At 35.9% G+C, this 25864-nt stretch overlaps 2 protein-coding genes across 15 annotated transcripts in view; one reads left to right on the top strand and one right to left on the bottom strand.

The window, feature by feature from the left end:
• LOC137240594 (uncharacterized) overlaps positions 1 to 11123 on the top strand; it is a 69663-nt gene extending 58540 nt beyond the window's left edge. For all 9 annotated transcript variants that reach the window (XM_067767081.1, XM_067767079.1, XM_067767078.1 and 6 more), the window contains one exon: positions 10136 to 11123. In XM_067767081.1, the coding sequence (XP_067623182.1) occupies positions 10136 to 10266 (131 nt within the window). In that variant the 3' untranslated portion in view covers positions 10267 to 11123. The remainder of the gene's footprint in view (positions 1 to 10135) is intronic.
• The window catches only part of Arpc2 (Actin-related protein 2/3 complex, subunit 2), a 123104-nt gene continuing 107620 nt past the window's right edge, over positions 10381 to 25864 (bottom strand). For 4 of the 6 annotated variants that reach the window (XM_067767068.1, XM_067767069.1, XM_067767072.1 and 1 more), the window contains 2 exons: positions 11500 to 11609; positions 10381 to 11016 (listed from right to left, as the gene is read on the bottom strand). In XM_067767068.1, coding sequence (XP_067623169.1) covers positions 10989 to 11016; positions 11500 to 11609 — 138 coding nt within the window. In that variant the 3' untranslated portion in view covers positions 10381 to 10988. Of the gene's footprint in view, positions 11017 to 11499; positions 11610 to 25864 lie in introns of those variants that run through there. The other 2 variants (XR_010949768.1, XR_010949769.1) reach the window with 1 other exon arrangement.

Raw genomic sequence — 25864 nt, 5'->3', positions numbered from 1 at the left:
GTGGGCTAAGTTTAGTAAAGATATATCGGTTTTTGCTCAAGTTATTGTGTTAACGGCCGAGCGGAAGGACAGACGGTGGACTGTGTATAAAAACTGGGCGTGGCTTCCACCGATTTTGCCCATTTTCACAGAGAACAGTTACCGTCATAGAGTCTATGCTCCTACCAAATTTCAAAAGGATTGGTAAATTTTTGTTCGACTTATGGCATTAAAAGTATTCTAGACAAACTAAATGAAAATGGGCGGAGCCACGCCCATTTTGAAATTTTCTTTTATTTTTGTATTTTGTTGCATCATATCATTACTGGAGTTGAATTTTGACTTAATTTACTTATATACAGTAAAGATATTAAATTTTTTGTTAAAATTTGAATTTAAAAATAATTTTTTTTAAAAAGTGGGCGTGTTCTTCATCCAATTTTGCTAATTTTTATTTAGCACATATATGGTACTAGTAGTAACGTTCCTGCCAAATTTCATCATGATATCTTCAACGACTGCCAAATTACAGCTTGCAAAACTTTTAAATTACCTTCTTGTAAAAGTGGGCGGTGCCACGCCCATTGTCCAAAATCTTACTAATTTTCTATTCTGCGTCATAACGTCAACCCATCTACCAAGTTTCATCGCTTTAACCGCCTTTGGCAATGAATTATCGCATTTTTTCCGTTTTTCGAAATTTTCGATATCGAAAAAGTGGGCGTGGTTATAGTCCGATATCGTTCATTTTAAATAGCGATCTGAGATGAGTGCTCAGGAACCTACATACCAATTTTCATCAAGATACCTCAAAATTTACTAAAGTTATCGTGTTAACGGACGGACGGACGGACGGACATGGCTCAATCAAATTTTTTTTGGATCCTGATTATTTTGATATATGGAAGTCTATATCTATCTCGATTCCTTTATATATGTACAACCAACCGTTATCCAATCAAACTTAATATACTCTGTGAGCTCTGCTCAACTGAGTATAAAAAAGGACTATTAGAATAATATTCTATTTTGCATATAGGTATATAATAAAGGAACTTACACATATGAATATGTTTGATCGACTGATCAGATGTTCAAAAATCGATCAAACATATTCATATGTGTAAGTTCCTTTATTATATACCTATATGCAAAATAGAATATTATTCTAATAGTCCTTTTTATACTCAGTTGAGCAGAGCTCACAGAGTATATTAAGTTTGATTGGATAACGGTTGGTTGTACATATATAAAGGAATCGAGATAGATATAGACTTCCATATATCAAAATAATCAGGATCGAAAAAAAATTTGATTGAGCCATGTCCGTCCGTCCGTCCGTCCGTCCGTCCGTCCGTCCGTTAACACGATAACTTGAGTAAATTTTGAGGTACCTTGATGAAATTTGGTATGTGGGTTACTGAGCACTCATCTCAGATCGCTATTTAAAATGAACGATATCGGACTATAACCACGCCCACTTTTTCGATATCGAAAATTTCGAAAAACCGAAAAAGTGCGATAATTCATTACAAAAGACCGATAAAGCGACGAAACTTGTTAGATGAGTTGAACTTATAACGCAAAATATAAAATTAGTAAAATTTTGGACAATGGGCGTGGCACCGCCCACTTTTTAAAGAAGGTAATTTAAAACTTTTGCAAGCTGTAATTTGGCAGTCGTTGAAGATATCATGATGAAATTTGGCAGGAACGTTACTCTTATTACTGTATGTACGCTTAATAAAAATTAGCGAAATCGGAGAAGGACCACGCCCACTTTTAAAAAAAAATTTTTTTAAAGTAAAATTTTAACAAAAAATTTAATATCTTTACAGTATATAAGTAAATTATGTCAAGATTCAACTCCAGTAATGATATGGTGCAACAAAATACAAAAATAAAAGAAAATTTAAAAATGGGCGCGGCTCCGCCCTTTTTCATTTAATTTGTCTAGGATACTTTTAATGCCATAAATCGAACAAAAATTAACCAATCCTTTTGAAATTTGGTAGGGCCATAGATTTTATGGCGTTAACTGTTTCCTGTGAAAATGGGCGAAATCGGTTGATGCCACGCCCAGTTTTTATACACAGTCGTCCGTCTGTCCTTCCACATGGCCGTTAACACGATAACTTGAGCAAAAATCGATATATCTTTACTAAACTCAGTTCACGTACTTATCTGAACCCACTTTACCTTGGTATGAAAAATGAACGAAATCCGACTATGACCACGCCCACTTTTTCGATATCGAAAATTGCGAAAAATGAAAAAAATGCCATAATTCTATACCAAATACGAAAAAAGGGATGAAACATGGTAAGGTAATTGGATTGTTTTATTGACGCGAAATATAACTTTAGAAAAAACTTTATAAAATGGTTGTGACACCTACCATATTAAGTAGAAGAAAATGAAAAAGTTCTGCAGGGCGAAATAAAACACCCTTAAAATCTTGCCAGGTATTACATATATAAATAAATTAGCGGTATCCAACCGATAATGTTCTGGGTCACCCTAGTCCACATTTTGGTCGATATCTGGAAAACGCCTTCACATATACAACTACCACCACTCCCTTTTAAAACTCTCATTAATACCTTTAATTTGATACCCATATCGTACAAACAAATTCTAGGGTCACCCCTGCTTCACCTTTATGGCGATATCTCGAAACGGCGTCCACCTATGGAACTAAGGAATACTCCCTTTTTAAAATACTCATTATCACCTTTCTTTTGATACCCATATTGTACAAACAAATTCTAGGGTCACCCCTGCTTCACCTTTATGGCGATATCTCGAAACGGCGTCCACCTATGGAACTAAGGAATAATCCCTTTTAAAATACTCATTATCACCTTTCTTTTGATGCCCATATTGTACAAACAAATTCTAGGGTCACCCCTGGTCCACCTTTATGGCGATATCTCGAAAATGCGACCACCTATACAACAACCACCACTCCCTTTTAAAACCCTCATTAATACCTTTAATTTGATACCCATATCGTACAAACACATTCTAGAGTCACCCCTGGTCCACCTTTGTGGCGATATTCCGAAAAGGTGTCCACCTATAGAACTAAGCCCCACACCCTTTTAAAATACTCATTAACACCTTTCTTTTGATACCCATATTGTACAAACAAATTCTAGGGTCACCCCTGCTTCACCTTTATGGCGATATTTCGAAACGGCGTCCACCTATGGAACTAAGGAATACTCCCTTTTAAAATACTCATTATCACCTTTCTTTTGATGCCCATATTGTACAAACAAATTCTAGGGTCACCCCTGGTCCACCTTTATGGCGATATCTCGAAAATGCGACCACCTATACAACAACCACCACTCCCTTTTAAAACCCTCATTAATACCTTTAATTTAATACCCATATCGTACAAACACATTCTAGGGTCACCCCTGGTCCACCTTTGTGGCGATATTCCGAAAAGGTGTCCACCTATAGAACTAAGCCCCACACCCTTTAAAAATACTCATTAACACCTTTCATTTGATACCCATATCGTACAAACGCATTCTAGAGTCACCCCTGGTCCACCTTTATGACGATATCTCGAAACGGCGTCCACCTATAGAACTAAGGCCCACTCCCTTTTAAAATACTCATTAACACCTTTCGTTTGATGCCCATATTGTGCAAACGCATTCTAGAGTCACCCCTGGTCCATCGTTACGGCGATATCTCGAAAAGGCGTCCATCTATAGAACTTAGGTCCACGCCCTTTTAAAATACTCATTAATACCTTTCATTTGATACCCATATCGTACAAACGCATTCTAGAGTCAACCCTGATCCACCTTTATGGCTATATCCCTAAATGGCGTCCACCTATAGAACTATGGCGCACTCCCTCATAAAATACTCTTTAATGCCTTTCATTTGATACACATGTCATACAAACACATTCCAGGGTTTCCCTCGGTTCATTTTCCTACATGGTTATTTTCCCTTATGTTGTCACCATAGCTCTCAACTGAGTATGTAATGTTCGGTTACACCCGAACTTAACCTTCCTTACTTGTTTCTATTTGTGTTTGACAGTCCTGAAGATGATTTCAGACTGAAATCGAAATATCGACGAAGTAAAACTAAAACACAACTTTAAATATTGTGTTTTATTTAACTAAGGCCTATCAGCTCATTAAATTTTTTACAATAATAAGTACTTACAAGGCTATCAAAAATCAGCAATATTTATGAGAATTAAAAATATAAAGGTGGAGCGCAACTGATTGACTAATAATATCTCCTTGCCTACCAACTTTCCAATCCAAGTAATATGCGCTCCACTGTTCAAAAATTAAAAATCAAAGTTTAGCAAGAATATGTTTTTATATAAGGAGACATTTTTCACTGATTTTTGTCCATTTATATAAAGGAAGTGCTTAAAATTTTTTTATTTTATTTGTATTTTATGATGCGTTTGATTTCCATTTGATCAACGAAATACTGACAGCATTTTACTCAACAAACGCGCGACGCTACCACTGTTGTCCAAGCTTTGCCGAAGAACGTGATGCTCTGTCATAAAAATTAGCACTGCTGCAGTAACTGCAGATCGGAAACACCCCTACTATGATCTTTCAGTCAGAGGTACACAAATGTTTGCCAGCTCTATAACTCAAATGCTGACCTACGGGCTTGGGACCCTTTGCTTTACACTTCAATATCCTACTTAGACTTAGAAGGTGCGATGTGGTTAAGTTAAACCGATAGCATGACACTTAGGCGCTATCAATTGCATATTCTAGTACCCGAAAGTAGTGAATTTATACCTGAGAAAGAACTGTCCGTACAGCACCACTTGCCAATAGAATGTTTTTGCTTTAAAAACACCAGCTTAGCATTTAGCACATTCAACGTTACAACAATATTGCACATTTTTAAATGAAATCATACAAGCACTTGCACAAAGATTTGGTGTCCGTAAATATTTTACATTTCCAATCGGTATGCTGTGTTTATTCTCTAAAAAAAAAAAAAAATCCCTTAATCTGCTTTTTCTTTATGCTATATTTCTATAAATGCAAAAACCAATATTTTTTAATCTAAAAAAAAAACAGCACTGCATTCTATCAAATTGGAAGATATTGAAGTACCATAAGATCCCCAAAAAACTTGTACATCTGTCTGCATGCCTTTGCTTTGTACTTGTTTTAATTATAACTCACAACTATGAAAAGTAAGTACATATAAACATACATACATACATGCATTTATATTTACCTTTATACATGCATGTGAGAGTTAAATTACAGGGCACTTACCAAGGCAAATTCAGTACCAGGTGTTGTTATCCCAACAGCTGATTGCTTCTTCTTGATTATTTTCCATACAGCGCCTTGTACTTTAATATGTCAGTTAATCGGAATCAATCAAAATTTTCTTTTGACTTGACATTCTTCTGCACGGCGAATTGGTTGAATTCGATTTGCCACTACCTGGTATGGATTCGCCTTGGCACTTACTCTGTATTGTGATGCGAAAAGAATTCACTTTACAGTTCAAATAAAATGGATGTTACTTGAGAGCTTTCGAATCGCATTTCCCGTAGCATAGTGATGCACAGCAAGGTCCCAGTATGTATACAACAACCCCCTTATTCATTAAAATTAAAAAATATATATATTAAAGATCCAGTTATAAGTTTACAAATCGAACTCAAAATGTTCCTTAATCGAAATGCAGTTCTGAACACGAAAGTACCTCCAAACATTAACACCATTTTTCAATTATTTTCTTCTTTTAAATACATACCAAGGCGAATCCATACCAGGTGGTGGCAAAGCAAATACAACCAATTCGCCGTGCAGAAGAATGTCAAGTCAAAAGAAAATGTTCATTGATTCCGATTAACTGACATATTAAAGTGCAAGGCGCTGTATGGAAAATAATCAAGAAGAAGCAATCAGCTGTTGGAATAAAAACACCGGAACTGAATTCGCCTTGATACATACGTTTATTTTAGAAGAAATTTGTACGTACAAAGAAATTGAAAAACTTTTTATTCGAAGTTTCGAGGAAGTTCAAAAACTTCATGAAAATTCTTAAATTTGTAGTTAGAAAAAACTTTAAACGACTGTTTTACAAAACTGCACATATTTCAAAAACAGTAGTCAACAGAATTCAAAATTTGGGGAAATGTTTAAAAACCTTGGAAATTTCGAAAAATGTTTGGGTATGCAGTTTAGTCGAATAAATTTTAGTATAACAGTTCTGAAAACCGCATTGATTTTTTCCAAAAAGTTGCCATACAAAATTTGCATACAATTATATAAGAAAAAATCTGAAAGAAGAAAAAAATTTTAAAAAGCAAGTGCCTACAAAACTGCATACTCGAAAAGTTTCTAAAAGCCCGAAGTATATGAAAATTCTTTATATGGAATTCCAGAAGTTTTTAAATTTACATGTTTTTCGGAATTTGATACTTCCATATTTTGCGAAAATGTTTATGAAATTTATTTTCGTTATACAGTCCAAGAAAGATTTTTGAGCAGTTCTCGAGCTTATGATTTTTTTTTTTTCAAAAAGGTATTTGAAATTAGTTCCATATTTTTGTTATACTATATGTGACCCGGTCTATGAAAAGATGGCTTATGACTCAAAAAAGAAATTGCGAGAAACAACTGTTAACAGCTGTTTTTTTTTGAGTCATAAGCCACCTTTTCATAGACCGGGTCACATATACTGGATTTTTTGCTGAGTTTTAAATTAGAAATTTCATGAAAATTTTTCAAACTTCTTTTTTGAATGTGTATTTAAAATGTGTCTGGGACATTTTTGTTTGCAATCAATTAAAGTTTCTAATCAAAAATTTCAAAAGTTTTCATGAAGTTTATTAAAAAGTTCACAATTTTTGAACTACTTCGAAAGCGATTTTGAAATTTGTTTGCAGAGTTTTCATTAAAAAACCAATTAAGCTTTTTCTAAGTAAGAAAGTTGAATTTCTTCCCCGAATTTTCGAAATTAAGGTGACGGTTTTTTCGAAGCAAAAAATTTGGGAACTTTCATGAAGATTTTTACACACTTTCCGAACTTTCGAATTTTTTTGTTATACTATGCATTGAATTTTTTTCTGAGTATTAAATTAGAAATTTCATGAAAATTTTTCGAACTTTTTTTTTTTGAATGTGTACTTAAAATGTGTCTGGGCCATTTTTGTTTACAATCAATTAAAGTTTCTAGTCAAAAATTTCAAAATTTTTCATGATGTTTATTAAAAAGTTCACGAAAGCGTTTTTGAAATTTGTTTGCAGAGTTTTCATTAAAAAACCAATTAAGCTTTTTCTAAGTAGGAATGTTGAATTTCTAAACAGTCCCCGAATTTTCGAAATTAAGGTGAAACTTTTTTCGAAGTAAAAAACTCGGGAATTTTCATGAAGATTTTTACACACTTTTCGAACTTTCGAATTTTTTTGGAAAATGTTTTTTGAAAATGCCAACTATCTCGAAGTGGTTTTTTGTAAAATGTTTGGATAGTTTTCGTTACACGACCATTAAAGCTTTCCTATGTTAGAAATTCGAAATTTTCATTAAAATGTGTAAACATCTCTCGAATTCCTTTCATTTCTAAAGATTTTTAAGTAACACTTTCGAAAATTTCTTGAAGATTTTTAAACAATTTCCAAACATCCGAATTTTTTCGAAAACAGTTTTAAAATTGGTGTAGTACTTTTTTATACTCAGCGTGCTTTGCACACAGAGTATATTAAATTTGATTGGATAACGGTTGGTTGTACAGGTATAAAGGAATCGATATATAGACTTCCATATATCAAAATCATCAGTATCGAAAAAAATTTGATTGAGCCATGTCCGTCCGTCCGGCCGTTAACACGATAACTTGAGTAAATATTCAGCCCAATTCTAAACGAAATTTCGGGCGAGTTTTTTCCCTTCTCCCATTTCTCGTATTCTAAATAAAAATTCCTTGTGAGTTTCTTCACTTCTCCCTTTCCTCCTATTCTGAACAATGTTCCAAAAAGCGGAAACCGGTTATGGGAGAAAAGTAGGTATTATGAATGTGAGGGAGAGGGAGATTTCTCTGCCATTTCATAGGAGTTTTTTCACTAGTTAAATTAAAGGGAATGCATCAAAATAGTTAAAGGAAATTGGTTATTTTAAGAAAGAACAAATTGTGCTAATTTGTGCTAAAATATGTATTTACATTCTACCACAGTATTCTCACTGTTAATACAACAACAACAACCACAATTTTCTTTATTTTAAGTCGAAAAGTATATCATAAGCAACGGAAGAGCTCTTCACATATTTGATGCAGCCATCCAGAAATTGCGCAAGGATTTTTTAAGAAGGCTTAAATAGATTTTGGCATATGGCGAAAGGCGAACTGAACTCGACTTGGCCGCCAGAAAATTGCTTTGCGGAATGAATGCAGGAAACTCCGGCGGACTTGTGTTATCCCGCCGGTCTTCTTCTTATGCTCCTCTGTTGACCACCAATTCATTACTCATTTCAGTGAATACCACATGAAATGCAATAATGTGCATTGTTTATACCTTATTTCTTAACTTCAAACCAATTGGCAACAATAATTAAACTTTTCAATTTTTTAAACAAAATAAGAAATGCGCAACGAAATTTCAATTGACAAAACAGCTGACTTCGAAAATTCGAAATTCCTATTCCCCAATTATTCTTCTCCCTAGGAGAAAAGAATTGGAGGAATTTTTCCGCGGGAATAAAAAAATCCGCGAGAACAAAATTCCGCGAGAATATTTAGAATTGGTCTGATTGAGATATCTTCACCAAATTTGGTACACGAGCTTATCTGGACCCAGAATAGATTCATATTGAAAATGAGAGAAATCGGATGATAACCACGCCCACTTTTTATATATATAAAATTTTGGAAAACACAAAAAATCTGATTATTTAGTAAATAATACACCTAGAATGTTGATATTTGAAATCTGAAAAAATTTTTTTAAATGGGCGTGGCACCGCCCACTTGCGATAAAATTAATTTTACAAATACTATTAATCATTAATCAAAAATCGTTAAACCTATCGTAACAAAATTCGGCAGAGGTTGCCTTTACTATAAGGAATGCTTTGAAAAAAATTTACGAAATCGGTTAAGGACCACGCCCACTTTTATATAAAAGATTTCTAAAAGGGTCGTTTACGAATAAAATAAGCTATATATTTGCAAAAAAGAGCTTTATAACAATGGTATTTCATTTCCCAAGTGGATTTATAACAATAGGAAAAACTTACAATTTAAAAATGGGCGTTGCACCGCCCCTTTTATGACTAAGCAATTTTCTATGTTTCGGGAGCCATAACTCGAAGAAAAATTAACGGATTGTAATAAAATTGGGTACACAAATTTTCCCTATAGCACGAGATCGGTTAAAGACCACGCCCACTTCCATATACAAGATTTTTAAAAGGGTCATAGACGAAAATAATGAGCTATATCTTAGCAAAAAAGAGCTTTGTATCAATAGAATTTTGCTTTCTAAATTGAATTATAACATTAAATTGGAAAACACTAAAATTTTTGAAAATGGGTGTGGCACCGCCCCTTTTATGACTAAGCAATTTTCTATTTTCTGGGAGCCATAAGTCGAAGAAAAATTTACGGATCGTAATAAAATTGAGTACACATATTTTCCTTATAGCAGAAAATATTTTTAGTAAAAATGGACGGGATCGGTTAAAGACCACGGCAAATTAGATACAAACCAAGTTTAAAAGGGTCGTAGACTATAATAATAAGCTATAACTTAGCAAAAAATAGTTTTGAATCCATGATATTTCACTTATCAAGTTTTATTGTAAGAGGAAATGGGGAGACTTTTTTTGTTTTAAACGGGCGGTGCCACGTGTTACGTAGACAAGTAATTTATCTGAAATGAAGTGTGCAATTTAAGCTCCCGCTGAGTATATAATGTTCGGTTACACCCGAACTTAGATACCTTTACTTGTTCTAAGTAAAAATTTCAGAAAAATCTTTAAACCATTGTTGAATTGTCGTATTATTTTGAAAGTGTTTCTAAAAATTCTTTTTAGTTTTTGCGAGTTAACGAAAATAAATGCATTTTTTGTGTCGTATCTACATAAATATAATATACTAATAAGATTTCGAATTCATTTTCAGCCATTGCGCATATTCAAGCCGAATATTTGTCTGCAGAAAACAACTGTGACACCAGCGATGGCGAACAAATGGCATCCAAAGATCCATACAGAAATATTAAAATCAAGAGCATCATACAAGTGCCTGCGTAAATGCACAATTATATAGCAAATAGATAGATACATACATAGATATACGTACATACATTTACATATATACTTACGCATTTTAAATTAAGAACATACTAGTAAATAATGCGTGTTAAATAGTTGAAATTACGATTTTGATTATCGATATTGCGGTTGTTTTATTATTTGTGGATTCCATATCAAATGCTTTGAACAGCAGCGTTTTACATACATACTAAATACAACTGTAGCACAGTTGCTTAATTTATCTTTGTTTTTGTTTTGTTTTTCATTGCCTAGTATACTCAACTTTTATCTTCATTAAAATAAATCTGTGTAGTATTATTTATTTAATTATTAGTTCGCTTTTATAATGGCGCCAATACTTAACATGTTATCTCCGGTATGGAACTTAATTGTATGTATGTATGTATATTGTATTTAGTTAAATTTCATTTAGGGGTTATTATGAGTGTAACTACAGCTCTAGCAGCAGATTCAATTTTTACTTTTTGTGGTGTTTTTAACTAAATAATTTTGTTTTTGTTTGTATTATTTTTCTTTTTTTTTATTATTTTTTTAACTTATTTACTTGCGCCTATACAAACTATATTCCTTGGCAATTATTATTTTCTAAATTTAATTCTGTTTTTAGTTTTCTATTCTCATTAAACCGTTTGTCATCAAGCTATGTTTAATATTAATTAATAAATATATATATAAAACAACTAGACATTGTACACAAATCATTCCTTGCGAATGAATGTTCTCCCCCTGAAAAATAAAAAATAGAAAATTATAAATTTTTAAATATTAAATTTATATAGTAACGGCAAATTAATAATAAATAAAGAAGTTTTAAAATAATTTGTAATACGTCATTCCCAAAGAATTTTTTAATTATAGCAAATTTTTTATAAATTGGGTGTTATATTTATTTAATAAAATATGGAGTGCTAAGATATATCGCTCATTTACTTCAATAGTGTCATAACTCAAAAAACATGACTTTTGGGTTAATAACATATAAACGTACCCAATATCAATGATCCATGTTGTATAAAAAAATCTTTGTGATCAGTTAAAAATTTACCACGTGCTATAAAAATGAAAATATGCCTTTATATGCGCAACATATGGCAGTTAAAATCTTTGAATGGCTCTCCTGGAAAATTGTGTTTTTTTTTAGTTATGACACTATTGAAGTAAATGAGCGATATGTTAAAAAACTAATCATTTGACCTTAAATCAACTTACGTAATTGTTTTCTTTTCCGTATTTTTTGTTTCTGGCCTAGCACGATTGAGAACTTTAAGAAAATCTGATGTTTTTGCCCGCATTCTAGAATGAATGTACGCTTTTGAACACTGTAAAAAAGAAATTGTAAAATTTCATCATTTGACGAGTTGGTGTAATAAGGCTTTGAGGAAGGAGGAATTCAAGGGATTTGACAAGCGCAATTCAAAATTTTATAGCTTCACAGCTTTTGCAACCCAATTGTCAAGCTCACCAACGTGTTACAAATATGAATGTATCATCTGTGATCATTATTATGAAAGTAGTCTACTACTATGTTCAAACAGAAAAATAAATTGAGGCAGTTTCGATTTAAATTGAGTGGTGTTCATACAACTAAATTTAGCTTACACAATAGTAATTTGGTAGCTGGTTGGCTCATCTCTACAGCAACAACATACCTTTTTTCAGAATGTCAAAATGTGCGTGTTGGTATTTGGCGAATGGAATGGAATGAAAACATAAAACTTTGAAATTTTTGTGTGTTGTAAGAAAATGTATTCAATATTTTGAGTTTGCCATCTTCTTTTGACAATCCCTACTCCAGTGAAATGAAAAAAATAAAGTCAGCTGATGAGATGTGCCAACCATATAGTTGAGCCATGCGTAAAACTGACATTTAAATCTTCCCAATAAACACACTTTACAAGGTTGCATTTGCAGTTTCAAACAATTTATTACGCTTCTTTTTTAAATTGGCAATTTATTATTACAATTTATTATATGATAAATTGCGTAATAAATTACCCAAATGGTATAAATTGCCAATTTGGTGTATGTTTGTACATAGTATTATAGCGTTTTCTTTTCTGAAATAAATTGTTGCCTAAGTAAACGGTAAAGCCTTAATAGAGTTACTCCTACCCCAGAAAATTGTCAACATTTATAGTGCATGCAAGGAACTAAATGGCTACCCCGTGTATCAGCTGATTTTCACAAACGTGCTGTCAATGATAATAAAAATTCATTAGCAATTATTTCCTTCATTTAAATTTTCTTCGCTAAAAATTTTCACAAAAGAACGAAATACCCCGTAAAGGCGTTACCTGCCCTGTAGAATAGAACAAAATATATTTACACGGCATACAAAAAGCGTAACACTTTTTCCAGAAAATAAAACGCTAATAGTCATTTCGAACTCATGGTCTTAAATGCATTGTTATTTCTAAAGGAATATATATGTAGATGGCTCTGCCAATTCAAACTGATAATAAGTATTGAGTCTTTTAGCTATTGCACTCTAACAAGCCGGAGGCGAGAACTATAACGACATGAAATGACTTAGACAACTTTCGTAATAAAGGGCACATATACACATTTATCAGGCGAGGCCCTGCGACTCCAACAAGGTCATATTAAATCGTTCCCGATAAAATCGGGCAAGTACCTTAATGGGACTTGTTCTCGGAACGTATTTATAGCCGACAAAGCAACATGAAAATCGATAACACTTTCCAACACCTTCGGGAAGTGTCTTTAACGCCACAACAACGTAAGGTGAAACAGTTTTGGTAATAAACTCCTAAAAATATTACCGTGCAAAAATAACTAGTAAGGAAGGCTAAGTTCGGGTGTAACCGAACATTACATACTCAGCTGAGAGCTTTGGAGACAAAATAAGGGAAAATCACCATGTAGGAAAACCCTGGAATGTGTTTGTATGGCATGGGTATCAAATGGAAGGTATTACAGAGTATTTTAAAAGGGATTGGACCATAGTTTTACAGGTGGACGCCTTTTCGAGATATCGCCATAAAGGTGGACCAGGGTGACTTTAGAATGTGTTTGTACGATTGGGTATCAAATTAAAGGTGGTAATGAGTATTTTAAAAGGAAGTGGGCCTTAGTTCCATAGGTGGACGCCTTTTCGAGATATCCCCATAAATGTGGACCAGGGGTGACACTAGAATATGTTTGTACCATATGCGTATCAAATTAAAGGTATTAATGAGGATTTTAAAAGGGAGGGCCCTTAGTTGTATATGTGAAGGCGTTTTCGAGATATCGACCAAAATGTGGACCAGGGTGACCCAGAACATCATCTGTCGGTACCGCTAATTTATTTATATATGTAATACCACGAACAGTATTCCTGCCATGATTCCAAGGGCTTTTGATTTCGCCCTGCAGATTTCTTTCAGTTTCTTTTACTTAATATGGTAGGTGTCACACCCATTTTATAAAGTTTTTTCTAAAGTTATATTTTGCGTCAAAAACCCAATCCAATCACCATGTTTCATCCCTTTTTTCGTATTTAGTATAGAATTATGGCATTTTTTTCATTTTTCGTGCCAAGATAAAGTGAGTTCAGATAAGTACGTTAACTAAGTTTAGTAAAGATATATCAATTTTTGTTCAAGTTATCGTGTTAACGGCCGAGCGGAAGGACAGACGGTCGACTGTGTATAAAAAATGGGCGTGGCTTCAACCGATTTCGTCCATTTTCACAGAAAACAGTTACTGGCATAGAAGCTATGTCCTTACCAATTTCGCAAGGATTGGTAAATATTTGTTCGACTTATGGCATTAAAAGTATTCTAGACAAATTAAATGAAACAAGTAAGGAAGGCTAAGTTCGGGTGTAACCGAACATTACATACTCAGTTGAGAGCTATGGAGACAAAATAAGGAAAATCACCATGTAGGAAAATGAACCTAGGGTAACCCTGGAATGTGGTTGTATGACATGTGTATCAAATGGAAGGTATTAAAGAGTATTTTAAGAGAGAGTAGGCCATAGTTCTATGGATGGACGCCATTTCGGGATATCGCCATAAAGGTGGACCAGGGCTGACTCTAGAATTTGTTTGTACGATATGGGTATCAAATGAAAGGCGGTAAGGAGTATTTTAAAAGGGAATGGGCTTTAGTTCTTTAGGTGAACGCCTTTTCGAGAAATCGTCATAAAGGTGGACCAGGGGTGACTCTAGAATATGTTTGTACGATATGGGTATCAAATGAAAGCTGTTAATGAGTATTTTGAAAAGGAGTGATCCTTAGTTCCATAGGTGGACGCCGTTTCGAGATATCGCCATAAAGGTGGACCAGGGGTGTCTCTAGAATGTGTTTGTACGATATGGGAATCAAATGAAAGGTGTTACTGAGCATTTTAAGAGGCAGTGGGCATTAGGTCTATAGGTGGACGCCTTTTCGAGATATTGCCATTAGGGTGGGCCAGGGGTGACTTTAGAATGTTTGTACGATGTGGGTATCAAACGAAAGGTGTTATTGATCATTTTAAGAGGGAGTGGGCATTAGGTCTATAAGTGGACGCCTTTTCGAGATATCGTCATTAGGGTGGGCCAGGGGTGACTCTAGAATGTGTTTGTACGATATGGGTATCAAACGAAAGGTGGTACTGAGCATTTTAAGAGGGAGTGGGCATTAGGTCTATAGGTGGACGTCTTTTCGAGATATCGCCATTAGTGTGGGCCAGGGGTGACTCTATAATGTTTGTACGATATGGGTATCAAACGAAAGGTGTTACTGAGCATTTTAAGAGGGAGTGGGCATTAGGTCTATAGGTGGACGCCTTTTCGAGATATCGCCATTAGGGTGGGCCAGGGGTGACTCTAGAATGTGTTTGTACGATATGGGTATCAAATGAAAGGTGGTAATGAGTATTTTAAAAGGGAGTAATCCTTAGTTCTATAGGTGGACGTCTTTTCGAGATATCGCCATTAGGGTGGGCCAGGGTGACGCTAGAATGTGTTTGTACGATATGGGTATCAAACGAAAGGTGTTACTGAGAATTTTAAGAGGGAGTGGGCATTAGGTCTATAGGTGGACGCCTTTTCGAGATATCGCCATTAGGGTGGGCCAGGGGTGACTCTAGAATGTGTTTGTACGATATGGGTATCAAAAGAAAGGTGGTAATGAGTATTTTAAAAGGGAGTAATCCTTAGTTCTATAGGTGGACGCCTTTTCGAGATATCGCCATAAAGGTGGACCAAGGGTGACTCTAGAATGTTTGTACGATATGGGTGAGTAAGGGAGTAATCCTTAGTTCTATAGGTGGACGCCTTTTCGAGATATCGCCATTAGGGTGGGCCAGGGTGACGCTAGAATGTGTTTGTACGATATGGGTATCAAACGAAAGGTGTTACTGAGAATTTTAAGAGGGAGTGGGCATTAGGTCTATAGGTGGACGCCTTTTCGAGATATCGCCATTAGGGTGGGCCAGGGGTGACGCTAGAATGTGTTTGTACGATATGGGTATCAAACGAAAGGTGTTACTGAGCTTTTTAAGAGGGAGTGGGCATTAGGTCTATAGGTGGACGCCTTTTCGAGATATCGCCATTAGGGTGGGCCAGGGATGACTCTAGAATGTTTGTACGATATGGGTATCAAACGAAATGTGTTACTGAGCATTTTAAGAGGGAGTGGGCATTAGGTCTATAGGTGGAGGCCTTTTCGAGACATCGCCAATAGGGTGGGCCAGGGGTGACTCTAGAATGTTTGTACGATATGGGTATCAAACGAAAGGTGTTACTGATCATTTTAAGAGGGAGTGGACATTAGGTCTATAGGTGGATGCCTTTTCGAGATATCGCTATTAGGGTGGGCCAGAGGTGACTCTAGAATGTTTGTACGATATGGGTATCAAACGAAAGGTGTTACTGAGCATTTTAAGAGGGAGTGGGCATTAGGTCTATAGGTGGACGCCTTTTCGAGATATCGCCATTAGGGTGGGCCAGGGGTGACTCTAGAATGTGTTTGTACGATATGGATATCAAATTAAAGGTATTAATGAGGCTTTTAAAAGCGAGTGGCTCTTAGATGTATATGTGAAGGTGTTCTCGAGATATCGACCAAAATGTGGACCAGGTGATCCAGAAAATCATCTGTCGGGTACTGCTAATTTATTTATATATGCAATACCACTAACAGTATTCCTGCCAAGATTCCAAGGGCTGTTGATTTCGCCTTGTAGAACTTTTTCATTTTCTTCTACTTAATATGGTAGGTGTCACACCCATTTTACAAAGTTTTTTCCAAAGTTATATTTTGCGTCAATAAACCAATCCAGTTACCATGTTTCATCCCTTTTTTCGTATTTGGTATAGAATTATGGCATTTTTTTCATTTTTCGTAATTTTCGATATCGATAAAGTGGGCGTGGTTATGGCCGGATTTCGGCCATTTTTTATACCAAGATAAAGTGAGTTCAGATAAGTAGGTGGGCTAAGTTTAGTAAAGATATATCGGTTTTTGCTCAAGTTATTGTGTTAACGGCCGAGCGGAAGGACAGACGGTGGACTGTGTATAAAAACTGGGCGTGGCTTCCACCGATTTCGCCCATTTTCACAGAGAACTGTTACCTTCATAGAATCTATGTTCCTACCAAATTTGAGAAGGATTGGTAAATTTTTGTTCGACTTATGGCATTAAAAGTATTCTAGACAAACTAAATGAAAATGGCGGAGCCACGCCCATTTTGAAATTTTCTTTTATTTTTGTATTTTGTTGTATCATATCATTACAGGAGTTGAATTTTGACTTAATTTACTTATATACAGTAAAGATATTAAATTGTTTGTTAAAATTTGAATTTAAAAAAAATTTTTTTTAAAAAGTGGGGGTGTTCTTCATCCAATTTTGCTAATTTTTATTTAGCACATATATAGTAATAGTAGTAGCGTTTCTGCCAAATTTCATCATGATATCTTCAACGACTGCCAAATTACAGCTTGCAATACTTTTAAATTACCTTCTTGTAAAAGTGGGCGGTGCCACGCCCATTGTCCAAAATCTTACTAATTTTCTATTCTGCGTCATAACTTCAACCCATCTGCCAAGTTTTATCGCTTTAACCGCCTTTGGCAATGAATTATCGCATTTTTTCGGTTTTTCGAAATTTTCGATATCGAAAAAGTGGGCGTGATTATAGTCCGATATCGTTCATTTTAAATAGCGATCTGAGATGACTGCCCAGGAATCTACATACCAAATTTCATCAAGATACCTCAAAATTTACTCAAGTTATCGTGTTAACGGACGGACGGACGGACGGACGGACATGGCTCAATCAAATTTTTTTTCGATCCTGATTATTTTGATATATGGAAGTCTATATCTATCTCGATTCCTTTATATATGTACAACCAATCGTTATCCAATCAAACTTAATATACTCTGTGAGCTTTGCTCAACTGAGTATAAAAAGGCGGAGCCACGCCCATTTTGAAATTTTATTTTATTTTTGTATTTTGTTGCACCATGTCATTACTAGAGTTGAATGTTGACATAATTTACTTATATATTGTAAAGATATTAAATTTTTTGTTAAAATTTGACTTCCAAATTTTTTTTTTTTTAATGTGGGCGTGTTCGTCATCCGATTTTGCAAATTTTTTTTTAGCACACATATAGTAATAGGAGTAATGTTCCTGCCAAATTTCATAATGATATCTTCAACAACTGCCAATTACAGCTTGCAAAACTTTTAAATTACCTTCTTTTAAAAGTGGGCGGTGCCAAAATTTTACTAATTTTCTATTCTGTGTCATAAGGTCAACCCACCTACCAAGTTTCATCGCTTTATCGTCTTTGGTAATGAATTATCGCAATTTTTGGGTTTTTCGAAGTTTCGATATCGAAAAAGTGGGCGTAGTTATAGTCCGATTTCGATTTTCCGATTTTAAATTGCGATCTGAGATGAGTGCCCAGGAACTTACATACATACCAAATTTCATCAAGATACGTCAAAATTTACTCAAGTTATCGTGTTTACGGACGGACGGACATGGCTAAAAGAATTTGTTTTTTCGCCCAAATCATTTTGATATATAGAAGTCTATATCTATCTCGATTACTTTATGCCGTTACAGATTACCGTTATGTGAACAAAATTAATATACTCTGTGAGCTCTGCTCAGCTGAGTATAAAAATTTTATTATGAGTCACATTCTTTGGCGAGTTTATTGTATTACAAAGTTTATTGATTCAAATTAACGATAAGTTAGAGTACTTAATAAACCTTTTTGGGTAGCTTGCTTAAATATGAAGTGGGATCATCGATAAATTGACGAAAAAGTGTGGCCGATAACGAAAATTTTATTTTTGCGCCGTAATAAAAAATGTTATCACGGTTAAAATTACTTCTTAGCTTTTTATGCACTACCCATCGTTCCCGAGATATTGATTAAAATAGATAACAATATCTTTTTTTGCATAACTATGTAAAAAATATTCGCACGACCACACATATCTGGACTAAAGCTTTTCTTAACTGTGTTATGCCAATTTCACACAGAAGCTTAATGAAATAATTAGTCAAGTTTTCTACATTAAAGCTCTAATTGAACTCAATCTTCAATGCAAAATACAAATTCTTAATTATCTCATTATTGCTTTATTGAATGACTAATCGAGTGAAATATCCAATCGGTTTTGCTTGGTGCTTCGAATTTTATTGTCAATGTAACAAATGACAATCAAAAATAAATTATTTTCAATAATTTACGAAAAGGAGAAAAACACGAAAAATATCAAAACTTATTTTTCGCTACAGTCGCCGACTATCATTCAAAGCGTTCAGACGTCGTTTTTCGCAGTAAATAGTTGTGACTAGCATTTCACACAGAAGCTTAATGAAATAATTAGTCAAGTTTTCTACATTAAAGCTCTAATTGAACTCAATCTTCAATGCAAAATACAAATTCTTAATTATCTCATTATTGCTTTATTGAATGACTAATCGAGTGAAAAATCCAATCGGTTTTGCTTGGTGCTTCGAATTTTATTGTCAATGTAACAAATGACAATCAAAAATAAATTATTTTCAATAATTTACGAAAAGCAAAAAAACACGAAAAATATCAAAACTTAATTTTCGCTACAGTCGCCGACTATCATTCAAAGCGTTCAGACGTCGTTTTTCGCAGTAAATAGTTGTGACTAGCATTTTGTCAGTGTGTTAACGTTCCGTTAATCTTTTTCGTTTACTTTACCTTCATTCGCCTTTGTTCTCACCAAACACACGTGTTTAACTAAATTAAAAATTTAATAAATCTTAGCAATAAGAATGGCGCCGGGACCTCCGGATAGGTCACCGAATCGCTTTTCCGCGTTAAGCGCTTATTTAGACAACCCAAATCGGAAGAAACCAAAAATTAACCCTAAACAAGACAATTTCCCACTCCGGCAAAAGTGCTCTACAACTTATAACCCTAAATTCTTACTCATATCCTCAGCGGACAATGATAAACCACTATCCTAACTAAGCCCATTTGCAATCAAAAAGTCTATTGAAGCCATATCAACTGAAATAGAGTCAGTTACTCAACTCCGTGATGGTAATCTACTTGTGCTGGCGCGAAACGCCCAAATAGCAGACAGATTTCTAAAAACCATGTCTTTCCCTAGCCTTTGCAAAATTAATGTAAAATTACATGACACTTTAAATGCGGTAAAAGGCATAATCTACGCCCCTTGCCTTAAGCACGTCCAAGAAGACGAAATAGTGCGTGAAATGAAAGAAGAACATGTCACAGGTGTATACAAATTTACACGCCAAATTGATGGCAAAACGATCCACACTGGGCAAATGGTTCTAACCTTTGATCTATACCGACTGCCTGAATCGGTGGAAGTAGCATGGTACAAAGTCAAGGTGCAACCTTATATTCCCAGTCCAATGCGTTGCAAGAGCTGCCAAAAACTAGGGCACACCAAAAAAAGGTGCACCAGCAACCCAATATGCGACAACTGAAACCTTCCGCCTCATAATCCTGACGCATGCGTCAGAACTCAATGCGCCAATTGCGCTGAAGAACACCCATCATCGGGCCGAAACTGTCCAAAGTTTATCCAAGCCAGAGAAATCCTTAAAATTAAAACCATTGAAAAATGCTGCCTGAGCGAAGCACGCTTAAAATACAAAAATAGCTTACCACCATCGCAACGCCTAAATACCTACGCCAGTACCATAAAAAAGGCACATCCACCAATACAGACGCCACAAATCCTAAAGATAAAACACTTACCAAAAACAACCACCCTACCGACTCCAATTTACCTACAAACACCATTACAAACCACTCAACCAATCTAACCGAAAAGCCAAGTTCAAGCACCAACTTTAAAAATAATTCTACTCTCTCTCACTTTAAAAACTGTTCAACCCCACAAACTAATAAACTACCTAACCAAAAAAGTTCAACATCAGAATCAAACCTCACACAACTAATGTCACCAATATCCGTTTTCACTCAAAATCTCTTAAAAAATAACGACTACTACGTCAAAAAAAATGACAAAAGCAACAAACCCTTCTCGATGGATTATTCCATCAAGGATCATTAAGCCCAATCTCTCTAAAGTCATCGCTTCTGTAAAGCTCGCCTTTACAAAAGACAGAGCACTCCCCTCTCTCCTCTCCCCAACCATGAACCTTAATATTCTCCAGTGGAATATGAATGGTTTTTACAACAACTTCTCTGAACTACAGCTACTAATCAAACAGCACAACCCAAGTCTTATCGCAATCCAAGAAACCCATTGCCCTCACAACCTAAACCCAGCTTACCTAAACAGTTACTCCACCTTCTTTGCAAATGCGATATCAAATACCACAGCCAAGCAGGGAGTGGGCTTGGCAATAAGGAGCTACATACCACACAAAAAGATCGACGTAAACTCTCATCTCCAAGTGGTGATGATCGAAATCGAATTAAGCATCAAATTCACCGTGGCATCCATCTATATCCCCCCTGTCAAAAATTTAGCAGCAGAGACGTAACCAACATTTTCGGATCAGTTAATACCCTCCTTATAGTGCTCGGCGATTTCAACGGTTGGAGCAGCCTATGGGGTGCTGCCACCGACAATCACCGAGGACATATAATAGAAAGTGCTATAAGACTATCCGACCTGAGCGTTTTGAATGATGGCAATCCGACCAACTTTTCTACCCACTCCTCCTTTTCCCATGTAGACATATCTCTTTGCTCTCCCCCATTGTTTCCACTAATAAAGTGGAACATATTAGATGACCTCCATAACAGTGACCACTTCCCGATAACCCTAAGTTTCTCCCTAAATCCCAATATTTCCTATCGCACCAAAATGCCACCAAAATTCCTCTTAGATTTTGCTGACTGGGAGAACTTTAAAAAAGAGGTTGACCTCGAACTAAGAGCCCGTGCTGAATCCAAGCGCACAAACCATGAAGCCTCTAACATTGCTAAAGCGATACGCAAAGCAGCAAACCACTGTATCCCTCAAGCATCACCCTGCGGAAGAAACCACGTACCCTGGTGGAATAAAGAACTCACGACACTAAGGAGAGAAAAAATGCAAGCTTGGCATAAATTATAAACTTCAAAAAATTAAATGCCAAATTCCGTAAAGAAATGAAAATCCAAAAAAAGTGCAGCTTCCAAAAATTTACTGAGTCGATTTCTCCCAACTCCTCTGTGCCGGAAATCTGGAATAAAATTAACAAATTATGCCATAGAAATCCACACACACCTTTAGTTGCAATTAGAACCAACAACTGCATATCATCTGACCCGTTCGTAATATCCAACGAGTTCGGTACAGTGTGGTCAAACCTCTCATCTGACGCAAACTTTTCAAATCACTACAGGGAATCAAAAAGTCATATCTTGAGCCAGGTGTCTCCTCTAACTAGAACACATCCAAAAGCTGATTTAATCGAAAAACCAATCACACCAATCGAACTGCTAACTTGCATCGGTAAAGCAAAGGGCAAAACCCCCGGCTATGACCGGATATCTTATAAAATGATTAGTGAAATGCCGGAAACTGGTATATCCCGACCGTTGCAGCTTTATAACAATATCTTGGATACCAGTATCATCCCCCATAATTGGAAAATTGCCACCATTATTCCAATACCAAAGCCAAATAAGAACTCTCGTTCAACCGATGGGTACCGCCCCATTTCACTTCTCTCGTGTCTTTCCAAAGTTATGGAAAAGATAGTGGCAAACCGAATCGCATGGTTCACTGAAACACAACACCTCATCGAATCCAATCAAGTTGCTTTTAGACCCAACAGAGGCTGCACTGACGCTCTCCTCCACATTGATTTTTTTGTTACAAAAGCCCTCTCAGCCCGTAACCATGTATCCATTCTTTCGCTAGATTTCGAGAAAGCCTTCGATCGAATTGGCCCTCATGTAATCTTAAACCGCCTCCGCTCATGGGGAGTAGGCCCAAAAATATTTCACTTCGTTAAATCCTACCTAACTAATCGAAAGTTTCGAGTAAAAATTAGAAATGTATTCTCCGATGTATACCCACTGGAAAATGGTATCCCCCAGGGCTCACCATTATCGGTGATCCTGTTCAGCATAGCATTCAATGAAATAAGCAACATAATATAATCTAATAGTGCTGTAGACCATTGCCTTTATGCAGACGATGTCTATATACTCTGCAAAAGAAGCAACAACATAGAAACCAAGTTAATCTTCAAAAACTTAATAAAGGATATCATGGACTGGGGCGATTACTCCGGTGCCATGATATCCTTAGAAAAAACTAAGAACTTTCACATATGTAGAAAACACTCATGCGATTTTCACAGCCATATTTTGACAATAAATAACGTAGAGATCGAAAATGTAAAGAGACTAAAAATCTTAGGTATCACATTCTCGCATAATTATAAGTGGATAAGTCACTTTACTAATTTAAAAAAAGTATTAGCTGCCAGAATTAACATTATTACGTACCTTGCTAGTAAAAAATGTCATATACACATTAATACTCTTATATACTTAACAAAAACGTTAGTGCTAAGCAAAATTGACTACGGGCTCTTCCTATTTTGGAACTCTCCTAAATCAACCATCAATATTATAAAGCCAACATACCACCAAGCAGCACGAACAAGCGTCTACGCATTTTGTATAACGCCCACAAAAAACATCTTAGCTGAAGCTGGCTTACCAACTTTCGAAGAAAGAATATACCAAGTCCATGCAAGACTCGTACCCAAACTCCTCATTCCAACCAACTCGATTGCCGATTGTGATATAAAAAATATTCTCTGCGGGAAAGGACATCAAAGATTTCCTTCTACCATGCATCATATACTTGAAATCGCCATAAAGCTGGAGTTACCAAACCCAGTGGAGAACTATCAAGCACAAAACCCAACATGGCAAATCAAAAAAACATCATGTGACCTTTCTCTATCTAAATTTAAAAAAAGTTGTACGACACCAGAACTTTTCCACACTATGTTCCAAGAGCGTAAAGAATACTACGAAGCACAAAACTGGACCTTGTGGTTCACAGACGGTTCAAAATTAGACCAACTACCGGCGAGTTTCGCAGTAGTAGACACAAATGGTGACCCGCTTAGGGTGCAAACCCTACTGGACTGCGCGTCTGTTTTCACTGCAGAAGCAGTCGCAATCAGCTGCGCAATATCTATGGCGTCAGAAAACAACTATAAAAACCTCATATGCACCGACAGCAAGTCTTTCTTACAAGCTGTTCAAAACCCACTATCAGACTCTACGACGATAAGCACCCCAGCGGGTTATGGGGTCAGAATATACCTGCGGTAGGTATGCCTGTCGTAAGAGGCGACTAAAGTACCAGATTCAAGGGGCTGTGTAGCGCAACCCTTCAGGTTGCCAGCGCAATATATAGCTTCTCCAAACCCAATTGTCAACCTCACCTATCCGTGGCGAATCCTGTTTCACTAACAGACGAGGCTCTGGCGACTCTAAGCTCCTCATGGAACTTGGGGTTGGGGAGAGAGGGGATGGCCTGAAGGTTTAATGTGGCCACATAAATCGTTCCCGAGATTGTCGGGCTAGCACCTTAATGGTGCTGTGGTACCGGATCTGTATCCGGCAAAGGACCATCACATCGATAACACTCCCCAAAGCCTTCGAAGAGCAACCTTATCGCTACAACAACAACGACGATAAGCAGAATTAGAGATGCACTCATCGACAAAGAGGCAACAATACGCCTACTTTGGATACCAGGCCACATCAATATACATGGAAACGAAATGGCAGACAAAGCAGCAAAACTAGCTTCAAAAGCCCCAGTAATAAAAAACGACACATGCGAAAGAAAAGACATGCGTACCACAATTAAACGACACCTACACGCCAAAATAAAACGAGAATGGCAAGACTACACGCCATAAACAGAGAATTTACAACTCCAAAATACCCGACCGGCATTTCGAAATCGCGCACAAAACTTTTTTCACGCCTACGCCTTGGCCATACTGTGGACACCTATGCACATCTCCTTAACGGTGAACCAGCGCGTCTGCGCACACTGCGGCGATACCATGTCATTAAAATCCATATTCATAGACTGCCCTGCTTTATTAGATGTCAGAAACCTCAAAAAAAACTGGACTGAGCTCCTAAAAAATGCAACCATTGAGCATATTACCTCTATCTACGATTTCATCAAACACATCAGAGCCCGAGTTTGAGTGATCTAAAAGTTTACTTTTACATTAATGTATATACGTATATACTATTTTTACTTATATATTATATATCTTCACCTAGCTTTTTTTATATAATGCAACCTGGTAAACTTTACATATAATATTTCTCAAAGAGCTGATAGCCCTGGCAGCTAATGCTCCTTTAATGTTAACATGTTAATTTGTTAATAAATAATAATAATAATAATAATTTTCGCTACATTTGCTGCAAAAGATAATATGGCCTTTTCGAAAATATGCACATATTTGGTTAGGTGCAACATCTATGGGTAGCTGCGCATGCATTTTATTTTGATTGTATTTATAGTGAAGAAGGAAACGGCTGCTTTCCATTTTAACTATTAATATTTTTTTGGGGCTGCTGACCCGATGTTCGCTTAATGAAGCAAAAGGCCCTGTATGAAAAGGGAAACTTAAATTATTTCATTGATAAGAATTGTGATTCGATTAAGTTTTTTGTGAAAACGGTATTAGTCTTCCACGCAAATAGCTAAAAAGCGTTAGTCTTCTACCCAAACAACTTAAACGTGTTAGTTTTCTTCGCGTATAACTGAAAAGTGTTAGTCTACCATGGGAGAGACGATATATAATATTCCTCGTCTTCCAATGAAACATGAACCAGATACGGATCGAGATTTAACATGCAAATGCAACAAGAATGTGATCCACATGTTAAATCTCTATCCGTATCTGGTTCATGTTTCATTGGAACTAGGGCTGGGACTATCCGCATATTCGAATATCCATATATCCATACGGATATCCGTTGGCACGGATAAAATCCGGACGACATGGATATCCGGTTAATATTCGTTTGTGAAACTATCTGGATTTATGAATATCCGGTTAATAAACGCATTTTT

This window comes from Eurosta solidaginis, chromosome 2, assembly GCF_040869045.1.
Source record: "Eurosta solidaginis isolate ZX-2024a chromosome 2, ASM4086904v1, whole genome shotgun sequence".
Lineage (NCBI taxonomy): Eukaryota > Metazoa > Arthropoda > Insecta > Diptera > Tephritidae > Eurosta > Eurosta solidaginis.
The sequence above is the reverse complement of the archived record's forward strand: the minus strand, read 5'-3'. Positions and strand labels throughout refer to the sequence as shown.